The sequence below is a fragment of the Denticeps clupeoides genome, chromosome 18 (assembly GCF_900700375.1).
Source record: "Denticeps clupeoides chromosome 18, fDenClu1.1, whole genome shotgun sequence".
Lineage (NCBI taxonomy): Eukaryota > Metazoa > Chordata > Actinopteri > Clupeiformes > Denticipitidae > Denticeps > Denticeps clupeoides.
The window spans coordinates 9001316-9017941 of record NC_041724.1 but is presented as its reverse complement, the minus strand read 5'-3'; the positions used below and the strand labels follow the sequence as shown (position 1 = coordinate 9017941).

At 42.9% G+C, this 16626-nt stretch overlaps 2 protein-coding genes across 2 annotated transcripts; one reads left to right on the top strand and one right to left on the bottom strand.

Annotated features, from left to right (window-relative positions):
* Positions 1-786: 786 nt before the first annotated feature.
* Positions 787-13610, bottom strand: LOC114767787 (melatonin receptor type 1C-like). The gene is made up of 3 exons (XM_028959501.1): positions 13227-13610; positions 2494-3397; positions 787-2385 (listed from the first exon to the last, which is right to left on the bottom strand). Exons 1-2 carry the CDS (start codon positions 13417-13419, stop codon positions 2532-2534), a joined length of 1059 nt encoding a protein of 352 aa, XP_028815334.1. The 5' UTR covers positions 13420-13610; the 3' UTR covers positions 787-2385; positions 2494-2531.
* Positions 13611-14732: 1122 nt separating this feature from the next.
* On the top strand, positions 14733-15350 carry LOC114768490 (trypsin inhibitor ClTI-1-like). The gene is made up of 4 exons (XM_028960814.1): positions 14733-14783; positions 14958-14998; positions 15078-15187; positions 15293-15350. Exons 1-4 carry the CDS (start codon positions 14747-14749, stop codon positions 15336-15338), a joined length of 234 nt encoding a protein of 77 aa, XP_028816647.1. The 5' UTR covers positions 14733-14746; the 3' UTR covers positions 15339-15350.
* The last annotated feature ends 1276 nt before the right edge of the window (positions 15351-16626 follow it).

Below are 16626 nucleotides of genomic sequence, written 5' to 3'. Positions count from 1 at the left end.
AAGTCCGACGTATGTAACTTTATATAAGTTAATATATAGCATACAAAAGCATTGTGCTATTGTGCTATTGTGTGACGAAACAGTGAAGCGTCCACATGCCACGCCCTCCTGATCCGCCGCCTTGGTGGGAGTAAACGGGAGCCGTGGGCTTAGTGGATGCCGCAGTGGCGGAATAGGTGCTGACGGGCCCGGGCCGAGGTGGCATGAAGCCTGGAGGGTGAACAGCGACCCTGGCACAGTACCGTGGCGGAGAGCAGAAAGAGCCTGACTCATCATTATGTGACCTTGTCTTGGGTGATCACCGCCTTACGTGGTACGAAACCTCCAGTGGCTGACAGGACTGCAGAGGAGCTGAGGAGCCCGAGGCCTGTTCTGAAAACAAACTTCACTCGCTTATTCTGCTTTTTTTTTTTTCTATATTATGGTAATGAGCATTATCTAAGACGTTCCCCCATGGACAAAGAAATAAGCAGAAACGCGGGGTTTTCGGCCCCCCATGCACAAGGTCTCCAGGCGCCATCATATTGTGATAAAAGCGGTGGAGAAGAGCACCTTGCGAAATTTGCACGTGGTGTCACGACGACGCCAGGAGGGCGGAGCTGCTCATGTTTGAATCAGAAGGGTCTGCACGTAGCTCTGCTGTCAGATCTCATATTAGGACTTGCGGTGCGCTGCGGGGCGGATTTCATCTGTCACGAGATTTCCATCTCCGCGCCCTGACGAGACACGTGTTCCTTGCCAAGTCAAGAGAAAAAAAAAGAAAAAGAAAGAAAGAAACTCGCTGACTTCGTTTATCCTTTCCCATTCTGAGCCAACACTTCTTTTCAAGCGACGGGTTTTTCATAATGCAATTAAATTTACATGTAGGCCCTCTTAAAGTGCCACTTCCGTTTCTTCGGGAAAACAAGAACGCAAATGAAAGCGGACGTGGAAAAATGGGACGGTTGGATTATAATTGATTAAATACAGATGAAAGGACAGGTGAAATTTTTGTGTGTGTGCTTTCAAATGCTAATAAATGTTGCCCCTTCACAGGGCATCACTCCCCGTCCCTTCAGACTAACACAGACACACTGGCTTTTTCTTTCTTTCTTTCTTTCTTTCTTTCTTTCTTTCTTTTCTTTAAGGAAGCTGCATTACTCGAGGCGGCGCTCTGCAGACGGCTCTCCTGGGAACCGAGCTGCGGGGCTCGATATCTGTGCGGGATCACAGCGCATTAGAGTCAGCTGTATTTACACATGAAGTAACAGACTGGGGGCCGTTCAAGAGACGGGCTCCTCCGAGCTCCCCGGGATGCGAGCCCTGCTCCTGCGGCGCTCCGCGGTCGAGCCGCCAAGGTCATCCGTGCTCCCCGCGACCGCAGAGCCCAGACTGGGTGACTCAGAGTTTATCAGAAGTGACTTCCCCACTCTTATCTGTCACCGTTTCTCTCGCCGGAAATCAATGGCACTCAATAGTGCTTAGATGCTGCGTTAAACCTCGGGGCTGAGTGATTTCTTGGGGGTTTCATAAATATTGATTGCAGTTCATAAAGCTGAAATAAAATGCATGGTGTTTCATAACTTTCTCTAATTTGCTCATCCTTACCCCAAAGGTTGAAAATGATCATTATTTCTTGACCCTGTCCACCTAAATTATTCAACATTTTTTTATTTGTGCACTCAAAGTGCTTTAATAAAATCCACTCCTGTCAATATGTAATGCAAGCAGTGTTGCCAGATACCTGATTGTTTCAGCCCAAAATTGTCCAAAAAAATGTGCTACAACACACCTAAAACTGTTGAAATGGTCTCATAAGCATTTGACTGGTGTGTGCGAACTGGCTTCTTCGATATCTTTATGAAACAAGTTATTTTTCCCAAAATATCGATCTGCCAAATCTGTCTCCTCCTTTCTCTTTTGTTTAACGTACGATTCTGATAATTTAGTTCATGGCGACACAAATGCGAACGCTGTTATAGTCATTTCGGAATAACTCAAGATCACCAGCACTTTTCTTATGAATTCGAACGGGCAAACTTGTGAACATGACACTTCTGAACACATGCATTCTACGTGTCTTATATAATATCCTCCAAAATAGCCTGCCATGCGCCATTCACACAGGCAAAAGACAAGTAAAAGGTTTAAGATGCGCTTGTCTTGTCTTAAGATGATGAATTTTGCTCAACACTATCTTGTAGTCATAATGCAGCAATGCAGTCATGTGAAAATTTGAACTATTTAAAACGTTTCAAAGATAATAAAAAAAATAATAAAAAGCTTGCCATCTGGTGCATTCAAAATGTCCCCCTTCAGTTCTTTCTGTTGTTCTTCTCTTCTTCTCCTCTGTCACTGATGATCGTAGACTTGCACGTTGTTCACAGGGAGAACATGACGCAGATGCTGTAAAAAGATGATCAATCCTTAAAAGGAACATGGCCGTGCACAACAAAAGAAATAATACTTCAGATCGCAAGAGAGCATTCAAGGCACAACGTGACAGTTTTATACCTGCTCTGCACAACACACATGACATGGAAAAGTGCCCCTCACAAATTGACTTCTGCTATATTGTTGTTTGTTATAGCAGGTGAGGGTTTGCTCTTCAGTCCCTCGGTTCCGTACTTTGAGTTGTCCACAAAGAACATACGAGGGGTGCAAAGAGCCAGGAGGATGGTTTTGTACTCCTTGCGAAAGTTTTGGTTTAAGAGTCCGTAGATGATGGCGTTCAGGCAGCTGTTGAAATAAGCCATGAAATAGCTGGTGACAAAAAGCCACTCTGGAATCTTTGGAGCCACCTTCTCGGGGTTGATGGCGACGGCCAGGCCGATGAAGTTGAGCGGGGCCCAGCACACGGCAAACAAGACAAAGACCATAAACATGGTGAGGAAGTTTCGCAGGTCGCTGGGCTTCACCTTCAGTTTGTGCTCGGGCTTCACCCGATGCTTCACTTGGATCACCAAAACCCAGATTCGCATGTAGCAGAAGGAGACCACAAGGAGGGGTATGAGGAAGTGGATCACCACCACCGAGGTGGTGTAGTAGGAGCTCACAGTTTGAGCAAACGTACAGGAGAAGACGCGTGGATCGTACTGCAGGGAGCCCACAAAGAAGTTTGGCACGGTGGCGATGGCTGTGAGGGCCCAGGTGAGACACAGGTAGCAGCAGGTATTCTTGATGCTGTAGAGCCGGTCGTACTGCAGACTGTGGCAGATGTAGCAGTAGCGGTTGATGGCAATGGCGGTGATGTTGAAGATGGAGCCGATCACGCTCAGGCCCATGATGAAGCCGCTTACCTGGCAGTGGAAGTCACCCATGATCCAGTCGTTATGGAAAATCGCCATGAGGACCAGAGGGTAGGGGTAGACCGCCACCACCAGATCAGCCACAGAAAGACTGACAACAAAGATGTTCCCTGATGAAAAGAACCAGAAAAGTGTTCTGACAATGAGCAAACATATTTTCCCGGTGCTATTAAAGACATAGCTAATCATCAGTCACATCATGTATGTCTTCAAGATTTCAAGAAACAAACAGAACTACATAAAATATGCAGAAACACCATTTACCTAGGTAATGCAACCTATCCTAGCTTGACCTGATAGCTAACCTGACACCCACCGCCAAGAAAAACATGCAGATAGTTAATTTAATTCCAGCATTCTGATCCACTGTGAATTGGTGAATGTGACCCTGTGCATGTTTTTACAAACATTGGGAGCATATGGTAGGATGACCATCATTCACCTGCAAGATATACAGAAAATAAACCAGCGTGGGCCTTGTTTGCTGGTGTAAGGTCAAATGCATCCTCAGGATTTACATGATTGATTAAACAACAATCTATAATGATGTTTGCACAAGGGACATATTGACGGGCGTGGGTTTAAACCATTCAGAATGATGTTCATAAAAACATCAACAAATAGGGCAGCAACAAAAATGGTGGTTGGCTTCTCTTCATCGAGATACAGATAACGGCAGAGTGGTCCTTGTTTTGACTCGGTGAATCCTGACAACACCCAACCTTACATTATCAAACAAGCACCATGCTTAGCACATAGCAGTAAAGTCTGACATGTTACATAGCTTCACTCATAGCACTAGCGATAGCAGGCTAGCGTGCATTTAAAATATAGGTTTCATGGAGCAAAACATGCCAGTCTCACTGAGACAATTCAAGAAACTATATTCAAACTATATTATAATATTACAACAGTCAACTATGTGAAAGTGTACAATAAAAATTACATAGTTTCAAGTGGCGACTTCCCAGCTACAACTAGCTAGAAAGTCAGCCATTTTTTTTTATCCAAGGGTGAGCTCAAACTCCTGGCCTGAAATGCCTTTATTTCGGGAAAAACACCATTGGACAAACCTGTTGTGAGTTTAGCAAACACGACCCCTGCCCGACTGTCATTAAAATATTGCCCTTAGTCGCATGCATTACATTTTATATCATGCTCAACACAGTTCCAGCCCTTGCTACACTTGTGCATGTTACAGGCTTTGTTATGGCTGCAGGCACATTTATGAACAATACAGCCCTCTCGCTCTCTCGTGCATTATTCCTTGACAAAAATATAAAAAGAAGAATTCCAGCCAGCCATTATCACTGCACTCTTATCCAACTGAGTTTCCCCAAAGCATTGTAACACTTATGTATCCATCACTCTGACTAGTAAAATGCTGCTCCCAGTGGATCTACCTTCCTTTGCTGCTATTTTGTCTTGTCATGATGCGTCACATTTGTTTGATTGAGAAATATAAGCAGATGGAACAACTTACGGCAGCCCAGTATTGATTTAGAGGTGGCAATAATATTTAAAAAAAGACTTTATGAAAGCCTTGCTGGAGGGATGACAGATAGATTGCGAGTATTGACCGCCATTGAATAAAGCCCCAGACAGAATGGATGATAACAGCTCTCTGGGTCGCATGTTGCATACAGACAGTGGACAGTTTAGCCCAAAATACATAGCAGATAAAGAGCTGCTGCCAGGGTCTGAGGGCATCATCTAAATTGCCACCGGTGACATCTTTATGGTCAGTGATCATAGTTTTACAGGGTGTGTGTGTGGTTGGGCTTAAGGCTTTTAGGAATCCATTTTGTCATTGTAAAGTAGGGTCTGATGACATTCTACAGTTAGATCAGGCCCTGCTGGGGTTTGATTTGCCCGGTAAGAACCACGTCACCGTTCCTATTATCCACCGCTAACACACCTTGAAAGAGGGAACAGGGAACAATCACAACTGAGCTCCAGCAGAGGCAATCAGCCTCACCACAAAAAAATCACACAAGATGCAGCGATGCAGCCGACATTTGATGGAAGGCAATCGCATGGCAGAAAGTATCTCAACAGGTCTCTACATCTGCATTCTGAATGATCAAGGCTAAGAATACATAGAAGAGCGAATTAATGTGACTCAAAAATTGTACTCGAACGTACATGCAACAGAGCACATGAATGCTCCACCAACCCAAACCTTGCTCCATTTAATCTGGACAATTTACAATTCCACCAACCATTAGCCAGAGATTGTTGAAATGTGCAGATAATGTGTTGAGAGGATTTCGCTAAGTTTTCCCCTTCATGGCCTTGACCCACTGATATCTCATGACAGCTCATGGTAGAAAAACTCCAGTGAGCTCAACAATAAAAAAAAAAGAGGAAAAAGGCTGGGCCGTCAGTCCAAATTAAGCCCATGCATGTTACGCATGCGTGCTGCCCAAGTTCCAGACGGATCCGAGCACCAGCGGTCAGGGGAGACCTGCCACCAAAGAGCGTGTGGCACACCGAGAAGGACCAACCATGACCAATTCAGCCTGACATCTTCTCCTTTTCCCAAGTAACTGATTAAATGATCACGTTGTCTCCACTGAATCGCAGTCAGTATGTCAGAATAATGTCGGGAGTCTATCACTGGGAGACATCAGGTTTTTCTACCAAATTACGATGGGACGGTAATTTACAGCTAATTACAATGATTTTACACAGCTGGGTTCACAGTTTGGATCTCGGTCGAGTCTGTGTGAATCTCGTGTACACCCATCTTTAGGGACACGGATTTGCCTAGAATCCTCTTGCATTAAATCCAGAAAAGTCGATAGAAAATAACAATGTTTACCAGTTTATTTAGTTCATTGGACTGAGTAGAGAACACTGAAAAAAAAATTTGCTTGCAAGTAATCGTTGCATTATAAATTTGCCTGTTTCCTCCAATTTGTTTCAGAGGGCCATGTTTTAGCAGCATTTGTGTTAAAGTGATGATAGACGGCGCTTTCCACCTCAGTGGCACCTTGGCTGTTTGGGATTCGAACCTTCTGATTACAGGTCCGTTCCATACTCGCTAGGCCAACCATGTGCTACGTTTCAAAAAAATACTGCCTTCATGCTACATGTATTGCAAGTTGGACAGAATAGTATTTGTTGTAAAGGCTAAAGAAGGTTCTGTTGCATTATTTATTTGTCCCATTTTCCCCGTTTGTTTTAATAAGATGTTGATGAAAAGCAGTCCGAGAGCAAGATGATGCCACCACTATACATCACTGACATTTTACTTCCAGCAACAAATCATTTGGCCCCATATCTGTGTCTAGGTCATTAAGTCATTTTAATGATGTAAGAAATATATTTTTATATGTGCTGAAAGAGAGCGCCTTTGCATTGTAATTTAGGGATTTGCTATGTTGCCAGGCAGCGGTCCTGATGTAAAATAAATATGCTAAATATTGTTCTTATTATCTGGAAAATGTGCCTGTGTGCTTGCATTGTGAATAACAAGTTAAACATGGTGCTGACTAATTTTTTTTTAATTCCTCATTGTAGTCAGAATCTTCCTTCTGGGTTTTCATCATGAAACTGCACTAATGACTCACAATGTCAGATTCTTTAGGCCAAATGAATAGCTATTAGTTAACTTATTACACAACACGAAACATTTTATTTGGTGTTACAGAATATAAAATTAATTTGGATCTATTGTTGCATTTCATGTCTAAAAATATTTTTTTGTTGTTGGACATTTTTTTCATGGTGCGACAGAATAGGGTTTTATGCACCAATTGCACATGGGTTCATTTGCTGTGACCGGATAATGATTTTGACAAGGCCATTTCCCGTGGGCAACAGTTTATGCGGTCACAAGCCATCACATGGCAGCACAGACTGGGGACAAATCTGGTCTCTGGTCAGCAAAATCTGTTGTTAACAACAATATATTGGTCAAATCTGATTCTTATGCACCACTGATGCTCTTGTGTCTCAGGCCCGGGGATATTAGAGCCAGGATTTGGATTTTTTCCATAGTAGCAGCCATGACATGGATTTAAGAAATTTAAACATGTAGTAGAGTGATAGGTTGCTTTAATACACATTTGCAACATCTTTGGTTTTAAATATTGTCCCACTATATTCTGATCATGGACATAATGGCTGCTCAAGTCTGATAAGCAGTTTGCACGGTGAGACAAATACATGTGCAATCATACTGTAAGTAGGTTGAACTCTGCATTCCAAAGGATCACATGTTCATCTGACCAATATTAGCAACATGTCCTGTAGGCACGAGTAACTGTCACTCCCTCTGTGGGGCCAGAAACGCATGAATGTCCAAAATTATGGTGCACCAGGCAAAATGACATTGTGTGAACTTCACGTACTGGTGGTCTGTATAACATGACCTACAAAATACACAAGGGGTGGGACCAAAAAATTGATTCTGCATGTATACACTTCCTTTTGTAATACATTATTGATACCCTAGTGTCCAATATTGATGTACCAAAGCTTGAACCTGTGTGTAAGAAACTTGGCTTCAGTTTTTTCACTTTTATTTTTTTAATGCTATTTTTGTAATTATTTTTTCTTCTTTTTAAAACAATATACCAGAATCAATGGTACTGTGCTACCCTCTCTATCTTGGATACATATTTAATCATATCACAGCATTGTTCGTGATTCCCACCACACATAACAGGAATAATAATCTATTCTTTTTGACATATGAATCATCATTGGTATCCCAGGGTCAATATCAGTAAATTTTTTGCCATGAGCTGGATAAGCAAGCCTAAAAGGATAGATGGATGGATTATGGCCCTAGTTGGTGCATTTTAATTTCAACAACATTCCAATACTTCAATACTTATCAGGCTGATTGATGTCAAAACCAGCCACAAGGACATATTATATTCCATGAATATTTTCAGATCCCAAAGTTTGGAGGAACGTGGCCTGATTTATATGTTTCACAAATGCAGGAAAGTTATTAACATTAAAATGCTATCACCAAGAGTCCACTTTAACCCTTTTGTCACTAGATTCCAATATACAGGAGGTGTTATCATCAATCACATTCCTATTACTAAACATTTCATAACATTTCATCAGGCAAAATGCACCATGGTAAAATCACATTTCAAAAGCTGCTCATTTATTAGAAAAATGTATACAACTGCTATGAACTTTTCAAATCTACTCAAGTGGGGAGAATATTGTAAAGTGTGACGTAATGCCAGACTAATCCCGGTCCAGATATGACCTGAATAAGTGGTAGTAGCCTGGTGTGGTGAGTAACACATTTGCCTATGAACAGAGGTGGAAAGTAACAAATTACATTTTCTCACATTACTGTAATTGAGAAGTTTATGTGAGTAATTTTTTTTTTTTAAATAGCTCATTTTACTTTTACTCAAGTACAATTTTACCCAAGAATTTTACTTCCGTTACAGAGTAAAAACTGTAATGAAAAAGAAAAAAAATCCACCTGAACTGAAAGGATATTGCGCAGGCCTTCACATGCTGTATATTTCTCAGACTGCGAACACCAGTGCTTCACTAAGAAACAAGCGCTGGGTCCTAGAGCCAATAAATTAGCAGCCAATAAAGAAAGAAAAGGCCTACACAATAGCCAATCAGAAAAAAGTAGTATTGTATCTGGGCACAATGCAACACAACAACCAATGAAAAGGTGACCTGGAATTCTTCACATTATTCTGGTACATGTAATGAAATCTTCCGACAATGTTGTAGACCCAAACAACGATCCTCCGAGCATCACTTCAAGCACAGACTAAGTCATCTTTTGTTGTAATATTATAACCAATTTGACACAAATGACAATTTGACTGCTGTTAGAGAATGTTACACAGATAATTAGTATCCGTTTTTCAATGGTGAGCCTGCAGCCTGAATATTCACAGTATTCACAGTGCATCCTCAGAATTCTACACACAACACCTCATAATGACAACGTGAAGAGAGCACATGTACGTAAGTATTCACAGCAATACTCTGTTGATGCACCTTTGGCAGCGATTACAGCCTCAAGTCTTTTTGAACATGACGCCACAAGCTTGGCACATCGCTCCTTGGCCAGTTTGGCCCATTCATCTTTGCAGCACCTCTCAAGCTCCATCAATCGTCTGATGTGGCTTTTGGAAGTGTCTGTGCAGCCATTTTAAAAGTGAAAGTGAGTGATTGTCATTGTGAAACTGCAGTACACTGCAGCACAGCACACGGTGACTCAACAACATGTGTCCTCTGCTTTTAACCCATTACCCTTGGTGAGCAGCCATGACAGGCGGTGTGTGGGGACGGTCCTTTGCTCAGTGGCACCTTGGCGGTTTGGGATTCGAACCGGCAACCTTCTGATTACGGGGCAGCTTCCTTAACCGCTAGGCCACCACTGCCCCCAAAGTGTCTCACCGGAGATGTTCAACTGAATTCAAGTCTGGGCTCTGGCTGGGCCACTCAAAGACATCCACAGACATCCTGAAGCCACTCTTTTAATATATTTGCTGTGTGCTTGGGGTCGTTGTCCTGCTGAAAGATGGACCGTCGCCCCAGTCTGAGTTCAAGAGCGCTCTGGAGCAGGTTTTCATGCAGGATGTCTGTGTGTGTGTGTGTGTGTGTGTGTGTATATTGCTGCAGTCATCTTTCCCTCTATCCTGACTAGTCTCCCAGTTCATGCAGCTGAAAAACATCCCCACAGCATGATGCTTCCACCACCATGCGTCACTGTAGGGATGGTATTGGCCTGGTGAAGAACGGTGCCTGGTTACCTCCTAACGTGACACCTGGAAATTTTTTTTCTCATGGTCTGAGAGTCCTTCAAGTGGCTTTTGGCAAACTCCATGTGTCATTTACTAAGGAGTGGCTTCCATTTGGCCATTCTACAGGCCTGATGGGTGGATTTCTGCAGAGATGATTGTCCTTTTAGAACTTTCTCGTCTGTTCACTCTGGAACTCTGACAGCATGACCACTGGGCTCTAGGTCACCTTCCTAACTAAGGTCCATTTCCCCCGATTGCTCAGTTTAGGTGGCCGCTGCCGCTGACTCTTGGTAGAGTTCTGGTGGTTCTGAACTCTTATGAATGATGGAGGCCACTGTGCTCATTGGGACCATCAAAACAGCAGACATTTTTCTGTAACCTTTCCCAGATTTGTGCCTCTGGACAATCCTGTCGCAGAGGTCTACAGAAAATTCCTTTGACTTCATGCTTGGTTTGTCATCTGACACGAACTGTCAACCGTGGGACCTTATATAGACAGGCGTGTGTCTTTCCCAATCATGTAAAATCAAGTGTTTTCACAGGTGGACTCCAACCAAGCTGCAGAGACATCTCACAGATGATCAGAGGGAAACAAGATGCACCTCAGCTCAATTTTGAGCTTCATGGCAAAGGATGTGAATACTTTCTCAGTTTTTTATTTTCAAAAAATGGCCAAAACCTCAATCTTTTTTATGTTGTCATTATGGGGTGTTGTGTGCAGAAAAAGGGATGAACTGTGAATACTTTCCAGATGCACTGTGTATGCTTTTTGCCTGTGTGTTCCATACATTAAATTGCTCAAACTGAGCAAGAGCTTAATAGTCTAATGATGTAGTATTCTGTGGGACAGGACACTTTATTTCATTTCTTATATCTGCAGTCAGTGTGCTCTTTTGTCAGTAAAGACAACTGATATATTCGTGTTTGCTATAGAAAGAACAAAAAGCACAGTTTGTTAATAAGGAATTGTTGAACATTTTAACAGTTTTGGATACTTAGATTTTGGCTTTATTTTCTTTTACTTTATTTATTGTAATGTTTGAGTTGGACCATACAATTCAGAATTTGGTACTTTTGTGGCCAGTTTTGCTTAAAATGTTTTATGGGGTGGTCTGAACATAGTTTGCACATTATAAAAGTTGAATAAAAACCACTAGTGCTGTACTGGATTTATGATTAGTCCTTTTTTACAATAATTGAAAGTAACTTAAAAAGAAAGTAACTTTTTTTTACCTTTTCTTTTTACTGTTTAGAAGGATACTTTTACTTAGTAGAATTTAAGCAAAGTCAGAACCTTTACACTTCTGTCTATCAACCAGAATACCACAGTCACAGGTTCAAACCCCACTTACTACCATTGTGTCCCTGAGCAAGACACTTAACCCTGGTGTCTTCTTTCCTGTTCTTTCCAACCGGCCTGCCAGCAAACAGCACTGTACACCCATCGAAAATCAGCCAGTTTCACTTAGAAGCCGCTCACCAGCCATTGGCTACAGTTGTTTTTGCAGTTTCGCTATGCCGTAAGAATCTGGATTAAAGGCTTTTCATGCTTCGCATTTCATGCATGCCTTAGCAGATATGATGTCACTTCTGCTTGAGCATCACGACCCTGTGACCTGCACCTTCAGGCCAGTGTCCCCTTCCCTTTGCACGGTCGTCCGAGGCACAGATCACTTTGCTCCCAAGGCCGCTGTATTTTAAAATTCTCACTCTATGTGTGGAACTATTTAGATATGGAACATTTCGGTTTTAAATAATTCTGCATGCAAGCTTTTAAAAGCAAATGCATATGAAAACTGGACATTTTATTCAGACTTCTGCTGGCTTGGAAAATGGCAACAACGCAGCAGGGAGATTTCTTGAAAATGTGAACATGTCTGTGAGGCCACAGACACATTATGCAACCACCATGGGCTTGAATCCGGTCCATCAGAGGCAAGTAACTGGTGTATAAAAGGGGAACAGAGGTGTTGTGTGGGCAAAAAAAAAAAACATTTAAGGGCCTCCATGGAAGAAGCCAGACCACAGTTCAGTGAATCAGGCCAGCACGAATACACAGCAGTCTCCAGAGATCCGACAACCACAGCTCAATACAATATATATCCCCCACACTCACAATTTCTACAAGCAGAGCAAGACTGTGCACACGGCATTCTGTCTTTGTATCATGACATTTTATGCAAAAAATAAATCCTACACGTTTTGCATTTGTTTCAACGTAGGTCCTGCAGACATTGTCACAAGTCCATTTGGCAGGAAATTCGCTGTTCAACTGATGATGCCCACATCACATGATCCGTTGTCTTCCGATGTGTTATCCCACAACCGAAAACAACAGCATCATGATGCTGAGGCCTACATGCTACGTGTGCACTGTCTTTTACTGTCTTTCGTTACATTTCACACCATCTGTGTATCTTTAAGCTTTTCATAAAGCTTTGCATTTCCTTCGTTATTGTATTCGTGTAGCAACGACTACCATCCATCCATCTACAAAACACGCTTACTCCAAGATGAGCCAACAAAGTGCAACTTGCCTTTCTTTCCCTTGAGTGACCCACAGATTCTGCATGGCGGAACACTGAAGTCTGAATGCATGACGGCGTCTGTGAGTGACAGTGGCCTTTGTGTGGTACCTTCACTTAAAGAAAAAAAAAAAAAACCTGTTCTACTAATAATCTTGTGTTCTATTTTTGATAGATGACAGAGACCAGACTATGATCCCCTAACCCTTTGGCAATCGACCGGTGTGCTGAAGCCCTTCCTGCCGGAGCCCACGTAAAAAAAAGCACACTCACCTTGGGTGCTCATTGTGCGAGTGTGGCTCTGATCTGCCAGAGTGATTTACTGTGCCCTGTAAAAATCACCAAGGCTAAATCCATACAGCTCGTTTTTTTTTTAAATGAAGACGTGGCGTTGCACCACCTGCACCTCACAAAAATAACACCATGACATGATATCATCCTGACCATCGACCATGAATATTCATAACGTCCCTGTCCATATATACATATCACACTCTATATATATATATATATATATATATATATATATATATATACACACACACACACACACACACACACACACACATTGGAACACTATAGGAACATTGATAGCTTGTATTAAGCTTGTACAGAAAATGGAAATTCATTTTATTATTATTGGAACATTTGCTTGACTTCACCTGCATTCCGGAGCTTCTTGTTCCTGAACACGGACAGGATGACGAGAAGGTTCCCCAGGATGTCGACCACGATGGTGAAGATCAGCACGCTGGCCAGCGCTGTCGTCACGCCGACGGACGCGGGGCGCGCGGCGGTCCGGTCGCTCGGTCGCGCGCAGTCCGCGCCGCGGGTCGCGTTCGGGTCCGAATCCATGCCACCGACGACGAGGGGGCGCCGAGGACTTAGGCTGCGCGGTGAAAACTTTTGCCATGATGCGGCGCCATCGCTCACGTGGAACTCGACATCATCAGATAAACAAGCAGATAAATAAAACGAGCCGGTCAGTGAAGTGAACCGGTCAACTTTAATCCCGCTCGGGTCCTGTTTCCCACGCCGGCTGACATGCATCCCCACGTGTTACGTCGCGTCGCGCAGGACGAGCGGGTCGAGCCGGGCGCGCCACCGGAGAGCACCCGCAGCCGGGGACCAGAATTACAATTGTATTTATTTTATTTGATTTATTATTTCTCCTCCACTCGAATCCCCGACAATTAGTAGCGCAGCACCTATACAATGCAAATAAAGTTTGCTCGAAATGTTGTTAATTAGCTCCATACTATTAACGAGTCGCGACAACTTTCTCCGCGTGATCATAAATCCCCGCGCCACGTAAACGCAGCGTCGCCGAACGAGCTCTCCGGTGGTTCCCGTTGAAAGGCGTGTAAACACCGCCCCCAGGTGGAGAGTCGGGGGAACGGCGGGTCGCGGCCAATCCCGGCTTCAGCAACACATGGCCGGGCAACAACGGAAAACATTACACGAATTATTCCTGGATTTTAATGAAAGAAATTCACAAACTTGCAAGCATCTGAAACCCTTGTTTAAGCTGCCTTTTGTCTCTTATTTTAAGAAAACCAAGGCATTTCGACTATGAATACAGCCCTCCTCACACTATTCTGCTTATCATCAGATTATAGACATTACGCTAAATGACGCAGTGCAAATCTTCTCCCACAGAAACTGAATTACTGATTAATAAGAATATATATTTGACTTTTATGGAATATTGTTCACATGTTTAAAACAAATGTCTTATGTTCTGATTTTGCTAATTTTTTTTAACCCAAATATGTTCATTCTGAATGCATGAAAACGTGTCTGGGTTGGACTATTCGATATGGTTGCCATCATTCTGTTTCCAAATGAAAAATAATTAACCATAATCCATTTTATCACTGATACGGTGGTTCGGTGCTGATGTTTTTCTGCCATGTGTTGTCCTGCACGCTTTAATGAAACCCTCCACCGAGGTACAGGGCCAACATTGGATTGCATGTTTTTGGGTGATTAACAGCACCACGCGGTGGAATGTGGGAACAATCCCTGCTTCGACATTTGGACGTTCTTGGCCGCCATTTCTCCTCATCGCGTTCACCTGAGCTACGAGCCCGGTGACGTCACGGAGGGGCGGAGTCCAGAAGATCTACATACACGCCCCCCGTCGCGCTTCGCGTTTGAACACGTCGTTTGGTTTGGCGCCATGGCGAGAGCGGTTATTCTCGTCTTCTGTGCCATCGGTAAGTGGCACTTTTTTTTGTTTACTGTAGATCTAGTGTTTTTGGGAGTTTGTTGGGTAGTCGGTGAATTCTGGGTGGGGGTTTGTGGTTTATGTAAGAGTTATCCACTCTAACCTTCAATTGCAAATGCTACAGTTTTGCAATTTTTTTTTTTATTATTTTTTTCCCCTTAAGTTTTGGCAAGTGGATCAAGCATTCCACATGGTGATGTAATGGTATGTTTCTTTTGTTGTTGTTTTTTTTTTTTTTCTAATATATATAAAAAGTTTTAAAAAGCTTATCTATCGTTTCCAGCCCAGTTGCACGAGTTACACGATGCCCTTTTGCACCCGTGAGCACAGCCCGGTTTGTGGGGTGGATGGTGTTGAGTACCCCAGCGAGTGCATGCTGTGCTTCTTCAACTGGTGAGGTTTCATCTCTGCCCAACCAACCCCTTCATCTTGGTTTTCCTGCAGTCCTCTGGGCAGTTCTGTGCACTTCATTCTCTTCCTCTCTCTCCTGGTTTTCAGGCAGAATCACAGAGACGTTGCTATTAGACACACAGGGCCCTGCTGAGATCCCCGGTGGAACTTTTTATGTGTTTTTTTTTTTTTTTAATCATGGAATCTCTAACCCACATGACTCTGTCTGTTACTCAGGTTTTTAATTTTCAGGTTCTGACTGCTGAACGTGTATTCTTAATAAAATAACATTAACGTTTAACATTGTTTTGTAGTTATTCACAATCCGAATACTTTGAGGGCGGCTTATCTGAACCAGTGTCCTACACGCAACTGTGACCGTAATGTATTCAGTGCATTACTTTATCCACAATTTGTTACAGCCTTATTCCTAAATTGATTTCCTTAATTTAACGCTCACCCTATAATGACAAGGTGAATGTTTAAATTTGCCAAAATAATTAAAACTGAGAGCACATGTGCAAAAGTGTTCCCATTCTTTGCCATCAGGCTCAGGTGCCTCCTGTTTCCCCTGATCATCTGTGAGATGTTTCTGCAGCTTAGTTGGAGGCCACGTGTGAAAGTCGATTGGACATGATTTGAAAAGGCACACACCTGTATATAAGGTCCCACAGTTTGTCAGAGCACAAATCAAGCAGGAAGTCAAAGCCATTGTCTGTAGACCATAATCTGGGGTTACAGAAACGAGCACATTAGCCAACATCCGTAAGTGGAAGTTCAAAACCACCTGGAGTTGCCAAACCACCTAAATTGAGCAATCAGGGGAAAAGGGCCTTATTCAGGGAGGTGATGTGATTTCTAAGCTTTTAATTTTCAATAAGTTTTTTTTTTTTTTTTTTTTTTTTTTTTTTTTTCCTCCCCTCTGTTGTCGTTAATGGGTGTTCGTGTGAAATGAGTTAAATCTATTTTGGAATAAGGCTGTAACATAAGAATTTTTGGACTAAGTGATGAGCTCGGAATACTTTCCAGGTGCACTGTAAGTCTAAATGTCTTAGTTAGAACGATTGTATGGACATCTGCTTCTGGAAGCTTTTAATTTTGTCATGCTTTACACACACCTGATGAAATGCCCCTGGTGGAAAATTTACTCGCTTAATCCGATTAAGGCCGTCTCTAAAATTATCCCACGTTGCCATGTCATTCCCAAACTCTCCCACACCGCTCCATCACTACATTCTGTAACTGCCAACATTCAAAATGCTGATGCTTGCCTGCAATGTCAAGGAAGGATCAGCAGCGCCTACCTCAGATCTCTCATCGCTCCGATCTCAGGACTGCCCCGCTGGTACCACCATCACGGTACTAGGAAAGCATTCATCCTGGGTGGTGGAATGACCACTAGATGTTTGAACAGCGGGGTCACTAAAGATCTTCAATTGCAA

Excerpts from the sequence above, each read along its gene's own strand:
- LOC114768490 (XM_028960814.1), top strand. The coding sequence starts at position 14,747 with ATGGCGAGAGCGGTTATTCTCGTCTTCTGTGCCATCG. Across the intron at positions 14,784-14,957 it reads TCTCGTCTTCTGTGCCATCG|TTTTGGCAAGTGGATCAAGC; the intron begins GTAAGTGGCACT and ends TTTCCCCTTAAG. Across the intron at positions 15,188-15,292 it reads ATGCTGTGCTTCTTCAACTG|GCAGAATCACAGAGACGTTG; the intron begins GTGAGGTTTCAT and ends CCTGGTTTTCAG.
- LOC114767787 (XM_028959501.1), bottom strand. The coding sequence starts at position 13,419 with ATGGATTCGGACCCGAACGCGACCCGCGGCGCGGACTGCGCGCGACCG. Across the intron at positions 3,398-13,226 it reads CAAGAAGCTCCGGAATGCAG|GGAACATCTTTGTTGTCAGT; the intron begins GTGAAGTCAAGC and ends TCTTTTCATCAG.